Source organism: Triticum dicoccoides, chromosome 7A (assembly GCF_002162155.2).
Source record: "Triticum dicoccoides isolate Atlit2015 ecotype Zavitan chromosome 7A, WEW_v2.0, whole genome shotgun sequence".
Lineage (NCBI taxonomy): Eukaryota > Viridiplantae > Streptophyta > Magnoliopsida > Poales > Poaceae > Triticum > Triticum dicoccoides.
Window position 1 is genome coordinate 171,307,637 of NC_041392.1, and position 7,266 is coordinate 171,314,902.

General features: G+C 43.9%; 1 protein-coding gene across 5 annotated transcripts; it reads right to left on the bottom strand.

Moving 5' to 3' along the window:
- Nucleotides 1-2,142: 2,142 nt before the first annotated feature.
- Nucleotides 2,143-5,220, bottom strand: LOC119334398. 5 transcript variants are annotated; one of them, XR_005161314.1, is made up of 4 exons: nt 4,939-5,220; nt 4,768-4,865; nt 2,668-3,095; nt 2,143-2,471 (listed from the first exon to the last, which is right to left on the bottom strand). XR_005161314.1 is itself a non-coding variant. In XM_037606977.1 (4 exons), the coding sequence occupies exons 1-4, from the start codon at nt 5,027-5,029 to the stop codon at nt 2,464-2,466; spliced, it is 288 nt and encodes a 95-aa protein (XP_037462874.1). In that variant the 5' UTR covers nt 5,030-5,218; the 3' UTR covers nt 2,143-2,463. The 5 variants fall into 5 exon arrangements, 2 of the variants coding, with proteins under 2 accessions (XP_037462874.1, XP_037462873.1); XR_005161313.1 differs by having other exon boundaries at nt 2,143-2,508; nt 4,939-5,219; XM_037606977.1 differs by having other exon boundaries at nt 2,668-2,758; nt 4,939-5,218.
- Between the last annotated feature and the right edge of the window lie 2,046 nt (nt 5,221-7,266).

A 7,266-nucleotide genomic window follows, 5' to 3' on the forward strand; every position in this document is an offset into this window, starting at 1 on the left:
TGTTTTACTTTTATATGTCCTATTTGATTCGAACAATTATTGTAATTTGCTCAAACATTGTTGTAATAATTTGAATGATTATTGTTTTATCCGGTGGTGTAATAATAACTAGAATGATTATTGTTTTATGTCAAATGTGATGGAATTTGTGATATGTCATATGATGAAATGTGATGAAATGTGTGATATGTGAAATGATAGATTTAAAGGTTGGGGTTGAGGCAAAGACTAGAACCCTCAAACCCAATCCTTAAAGCAGTTTAAGGGTTGGGTTTGAGGGTTCTAATCTTTGCCCCTGTTTTTCAACCCTTAAAAGTGCCAAAAACTGGCACTTCTTAACCCTTAAAACTGCTTTAAGGGTTTGAGGGTTTGAGGGTTCTACTAGACATGCTCTAAGAGCATCTCTAGCAGACCCCGCATAACGCTCGGCTCGCAAAAATTCCGGCGAGTATGAGGGCTCGGGCCAATTTTGCGGCCAGAACAGAGCCCGCATACTCGCCCGGCCCGCAAAAACTTTTGCCGCAGCCCGCAAACCGCACTCCCCGAGCACTATAAGTGCGGTTTCGCGACCCTTTTGCGGGTCCAAACCCTATCCCCCTACCGCCGCGAGCCACCCAATTCCTCTTTCTTCTCTCCCAATTTCTCGCCGCCGGCGACCCTCCGCCCCGCCTCCAGCCGCCATGTGGGGGCGAATGTGGAGCTCCGGACGCGGCTCCGGCAGCCGATCCGGGCGTGAGAGGGACCCGGAGCGCAAGCGGCGCGTCCGGTCCGACGGCGCGAGGAAGCGCGGCGCGCGGAGGTGGACGAATCACGGGCTTTCGCCGCCGGCGAGCTTCGACCGCCGCGAGACGGTGGAGTACGACCGTCGGGGCGCGCCGTTCTCCTCCGCGCGGTTTTCGTACACCGGATCCGCCGCCGCCGCCGCCGCCGCGGGCTTCCTCCCCGTGAAGAGGGAGTGGTCAGACGAGGAGGAGGAGCCGGAGCCGCAGGCGCCGTTCCCCTTCGTGCCAGTGAAGGAGGAGCCCGAGGACCCCGCTCCGCTCGGCCGCCACGGAATCGTCGGGCCCGAGGACTTCGTCGCGGAGTTCGACGTCGTCGCCGCCATCGCCGATTGAAGCGTGCGCGAGGAGGAGGAGCGTCGGCGCCACGCCGAGGAGCTTAAAGCCCTCGAGTGGCGGCAAGCGGTCGCCGCCAACCTCGCCGCCAAGGAGAAGGCCGAGGAGTGGCGCCGCATCCGTGCGGAGCAGGCAGAGAAGTTCATCGATCTCTGCAGCTCCGGCGAGGACGAGTGAGCGTCCGGCTCCTCCACGGCGTCGTCCGGTTGCCGCGACCTCACCGCCGTTACCCCCTAGTACTAGTTTAATGTAGTATGTAGTATAACTATGCTTATAGTTTGATGAACTATGTACTATGCGATGAATAATGTAGTATGTGTGATGAACTGTGTTTGCGCAATTTCTTCCGCGAAAGAAGTTTTTCAAATTATGCAGGTTTAGATACGGGTTCTGCTTGGACGCGTATGTTTTTGACCCGCAAAAGCGATTTTCGTGAATCCGCAAACGCGTTTTGCGAGTCGTATTTTTACGGGGTCTGCTAGAGTTGCTCTAACACTGCTCCTGCATTTCAGCAATGATATCATGTGAACAATACAGGTTTGGAGGTAATGCAAAAAATTACAGGCATTTCTATTTATTTACTGAAGGCGTGAAAACAACTTTTCTTTACCACCGACTAAAAACAACAGATTACCAAAATCAGGCTGGGAGCAACTAGAATAGAATCTGGGCTTGTGGTAGAAGAATAGAAAAACTGACTCTGGGCCGTCAGATCAAACATGGTTGGTACAGATCAAGTTTGAGGGATCTAAGGCCACTTATTATACATTTTATGAAAACCCCCCTGGTACAATTAGATGTAAAACATGAGCTTTCACAGTAACCACCTCAAAGTTTCTCATATTGAGTCGTTGTGCCCTTGTTAGTACAACCAATTTAGAACTTCAGTGTTAAAAGCTTTTGTGTCTCGTCTTTACTCAGCAAAATTTATGCTTGCCAAATTACCAATACCCTCGAACTTAAGTTCACCTTCCTCAGCCATATACATTTTAAAGATGTGTGCACTGCCATAATCTGAAGCATACCATTTTTTCCACAATCAAAGGAGCTCAAGTTTACTCTCAGTTTGGATACAAATAGCAAGTTGATTCAGAGAAGCATTACCCCACAACCTCCAGTCACGAATGGGTAGCTTAGCACACAAGTAGACACATATAGTAGCCTCTACGAATAAAAGAAAGAGTAAAAGTACAAAAGGCTTGGCTTAGCTCCTCAATTTCACACAGGATTCTCATAGGGTAACCAAACCATGACATTGAGCTTTCAGAACCGGCAGTTTCATCAACCATGCAAACTATTTCCACAACGTGGGTACCTCTTGACTCTTGAGATATTGACTGTTTCTTTTTCAGTGTACTGAAATCAGCAACGAGAAGAATTGGGGAATTAATCTCTGCAAAATGAGGTAGCATCATTGATATCTTGATTTTAAACACTATTGACCGATTCGACGGCTGCAAACCTTTTTTTAGCAAAACAACATCAAAACAAGGATTACAGAATATTAGGCACATCAAGATATTCTTGCCTTTCATACACAGTTTGTTCTCACCTGATAGTGTTGGTGCACAGTTTGCGATCATTGGAACCATGGGCTCTCCTAATGGTGATGTTGCACTACTGATCTCTTCCATTACTAGATCCTGGGATGAGAATTGCAAAGTCAGAAAGGAGATCATCTTTCGCATGTGAGATGTCGAGCACATGGACCAGAACAAGGGCACAACTTATGGCAAGAGTTCTAATGTAGTTTAGGCATAGAAAATAATTGCTGCATCATAATAATCGAGGTAAACAAGTTGGCATTGCGAAGACCAAAGATAACGAGAGTGCAAAAGAATCCAGAAGATGCAAGAAAAACAGAAGGTATGTTTGTTTAACATATTCATCCAGCCATGTCCTGCTTTTTGTTCAAGGAAATGGCCGTTCCAGATGAAACAATGAGTCCTTCTGAGTTAGGACCTCTTCCGTTAGGAGCATCTGGTTCATTAATCGGGAAAGAAAATGTTAGTACCAATTACCAAATCAGTAGAGAAGGTTAAAGAGAGTACAAGGTGTGACCATTTGAATTTGATTCATCGGTTTGCATAATAAAATTGTGTAATATAATTAGTTGCACAAATATTCAAAACAACTTGTACATTTGGCCATTTCTTTACCAGATTCCATGTTCTGTTTCTGACACTAACCATGCTTCATAGCATCACAGGGTATTAATATTTTCTATGGTGATAAATTTTGACTATGATTACCAATAGTAATTCGGTTTACATTTGTCTAATTAGTTGTTCCTCTTTTCGTTCCTTGCATTAAACTATAATTAAAAGGCTCAAATGTATTTCATCTTCTTTGTGCTGCACCTCCCTCTCCCTCTGCTCACTCACCTGCTAATCTCCTCGCACCGGTTGCTGCTAATCTTCCAATGGTTGATGTTTGTTAGCTAGTTAAATGGCTCGCTTTTTTGCTAATGGCCCATTAGGTAGAGGTTAGCTATGCACGTAGTGGTGCTCATGGCCTCACTGCTTAGCAGGCTTTCCTTTGGGTCATTAGCTAGCTATGCTATGCACGTGGTGGTTAATTTGGCAGAAAGAATCCTTGTCCTCTTTTTGATTTCCTTGCTGTCATCAAATTGACCGACGAAAAACTCTTGCCTCTGCTTAAAATAAAGCCTAGTCATCAAATTCCACAAGTAATGGATCGACAACATATTTGTTTTGACTTTTGTACAACAACAACAACAATACATTGAACGATCTGAGCTATATATAGATGTTGAGGAATAAAGATGATATATACTTGCTTCTGTTCTGTCGCTGGAGCAGGCACGCAGCAAGTGATAGCAGAATATTTGAATGGCTGCTACACAGGCCAGGTGCTCTGCTGCTAGTTAAGCTACAGCAGGTCAGGGCTAGCCACAAACCGAAACCGAGTGGACGAGCGTGGCGGCGAGGAGTGAGGCTGCGATACAATCATTGTACTATCCTTGGCTACAGGTGATAGTAGAAAGAATATGCAGCAGCATTTTTATTCACAAATTTGTCATGATTAGTTGTTTTGGTGCCATTAGTGAACAAATAGACACTAAACTTTTCAAAAACCAGTGAAGTGCTAAATACTGCAAGTGTGTAATAAATTTCAGTCTTGTACTGACAAGCACTTGACTTTTCAAGTACTTAAACAGGTAGATGAGATTATTCCATTCTCATGTACAGTTACAGCAAGTTAACAAAGTTTCACCATACCGAATTGCTTGAAAATCTAGTGTAAGCAAAATCTAGCAAGCCGACTGGGAATAAGAAAAAATACCCATAGATCCAACTTGAAGATACTTACCCACTGAATGATCTTTTATTCCCAAAAAGGGTACTCCAGTCTATTAGTTCTTTATGTTTTTTTCATCTACATTCCATCACATGTGCGAGGGGTCTCCAGCGGTCATGGAAATAATCAAGTGTGATTTTCTTATTGCAGCAACTAGAATTGGTCAGAATTAAAGTTTTCTATAATTTCATATAATGGATCATGTTTAATAAGGTGAGCACCAAAGATCAAGATTCCTATACGATGTAACAAGAAAAAGGGTCATATAGCTGCTTGTACTATTTTCCTAATTTCATCTAAATTGACAGAACCAATATGGAGCATGGTAAACCTGCATTCCTGAAGACTCGAGGGACACTATGTTTCTTCTCTGCCGTAAGCAGATGTTGGAGGTTAGATGGGGCAACAAATGGTAGATCGAGGAGCCACCTGTGGAGAATGGCTGGACAGGGTAAGACAAATGGTAGATCAAGGTTGTCCTCTAGACGCCGGAGAACGATACCTGGGGATTTTCTCGGGCAGCGTCGCGGCGCAGCAGAAGAGAGGTTCGCCCGGGCAGACCGGCCGCCGGCGACGAGATGTCCAGGATTCATCGGGGCGGAGATGGACCAGTGCCTCCAGTGGCCAAGATCTACACCGCCGTCGTCGTTCGCGAGCTATATGGGGACGGGCTCGCCATTAGGGCCACTAGGGTTGGAGATTTTTTGAGCCTCAGCCGCCGCTGCTCGCATTGGAAGGAAGTAGAAGGGGATGACCGCTCCAGAAAAGGCGAGGAGATAGAAAGCAAAATAACTAGAAATGAGGGGCTATTTTGCAAAGAACAGCGCACAGATCTTCCCGTAGAATATGGGCCGTCCATGTTCGATCCGACGCTCCAGGATGCTTTTTTCTATTTTTCTACCAGAATCCTGTTTTCTATTGTAGTTGTTCCCAATCAGGCTAGACATGGACTTGCCAACTCTGTTTCTGCTGGCCGGTTTGAAGAACATGGCTTCTATTGACTTCCCCATGACTTCCGGTAATAGATAGAGGAAACAATAAGACACGAGCAAGTCAGCATACATGGCTGTCATCAACTGACAGAGAGTGTGCCACCGGCAGCCTCTGCTTCTCTTCAATCTACACCTGAACCTCTCTTCCTGTCTGAATGCACGCCGTCTGCTACTACTTCCAGTGGAGTTAACAAACTCTCCCCATTTTTTACGCGATCTACCGCACTTCACTAGCATGAATTTCCAACATCTGAACATAAGGTGCAAGTAACTTATCACCGCAGACAGAATAGCTATGTAATTATAAAGCTAGTGTTATCGGCAGATATTCACATTTTGCTCGAGGCAATTATGCATAAGGTTATTAAGACGTTGAGATCAGTAATATATTGTTTAAGTGAGATGTCCACGTGGGTCTTTGTTAAGGCTGCAGAAGTCTGTTAACTTGTACCATAAGTAACACAGCTCTGGAAAAAGTCATGCTTCGAGGTTTAAAAAATTAACACCAATGGATCACTTCTCTTGCTAGCCTCCTTCAGTTTCATGTTTGTACGGCACTTGCTACTACAAATGTCTTAAAAGTAAGCCTAGCATCAGTAGGAGCTCAAATCGTACTGTAATAATGATGTTCACAAGCTCTGGGTAGCAGTTGCATATCAGGTTTGGTAGTATGATTAGGAACTCAAGTATGAACCATCATGTTAAACAAGTCTATCTCTGCTACGTGCATTTGCCAGCAAAATCAGAACTGACCAGGTGGACATGAATTCAGTTACCTCTTTATCATGATGATGCAGCACAGCGCAGTGCACCTCCTGGGGGGTGCAATTTAGTGATTGTCGATCCATCAGCATCGCAGCTGTATCCATCTATGATGTCCTCCCTCTGTTTTCAGCAAAGATTCATTGCAAGTCCCAAGAACATACGAAATTGACAAGCAAGGATGGTACAGGGATGAGGTATGGTGAAAAGAGCAGCAAGTTTTTCCAACTGAACCCTGCAAGGCATCAAAGTTAAGATGTTTTCAACTAGTACCATTTTTGAACTGGCAGCATTTCTTTTTGTCTCGGCCATGTAGTAATTGTTAGCCATATGCATCAGACGCAAGACGCAACCTCGCTGATGCTATCTATTACATGAACATAATGGCAACAAACCGAAAATTTAGAGCTTGATCGAATATCTAAGATTTCAAATGCAAAGCCACAATCAGTGAACTAACAGGCATATTATTTCTGGAAAGATGAGGATGTTAAATATGGATTGTCTTACCACATGACCATACATATGTTGCTGTAACAAGTAGACAGTCCCTCCTCCACCATCAGGCAGATTTAATACACATACAATTTCTACCACAGTGAAAATGAGGTAAACTAACTGTCATGGGTTTGATAATCTGTCAGAATTCACTAGAGTACCAGCACATATAAAATTACGCTGATTAATTGCAGTGTTCCAAGATAAGTTGTGCTGTAAAATGGTGAATATGCAATTCCGAATAATTTCAAACGCACTTAGATTCTTCAAATCAAGATTTATACAGTTGTCAAGAAATCTGCGCATACATGTTTTTACCATTAGAACTCAATGATAGTGCAAACGTAGAATAAGTCATGTTGCAGATAATCTCTTCACTCATAATAAATATAAGATGGTAATATAGCCAATGCAAAGAGGCTTTCTTCTTTACAGAATCTCACCCTTACACGCTCACGTTTTTTATCTTTCCCAAGTGCAACGATCACCTTTATCTGCTGAAGAAGAAGGTGATTACTTGATATATATACATACAGATGGTTGCATGACAACCATGTGCTGCTGTATGCCCCCTACTA

Coding starts and splice junctions, on each gene's coding strand:
- LOC119334398 (XM_037606976.1), bottom strand. CDS start 5,029: ATGAATCCTGGACATCTCGTCGCCGGCGGCCGGTCTGCCCGGGCGAAC. Junction 2,759..4,767: donor TCGAGTCTTCAGGAATGCAG/GTTTACCATGCT, acceptor TTCTCATCCCAG/GATCTAGTAATGGAAGAGAT. Junction 2,509..2,667: donor CTGTGCACCAACACTATCAG/GTGAGAACAAAC, acceptor CTCATTTTGCAG/AGATTAATTCCCCAATTCTT.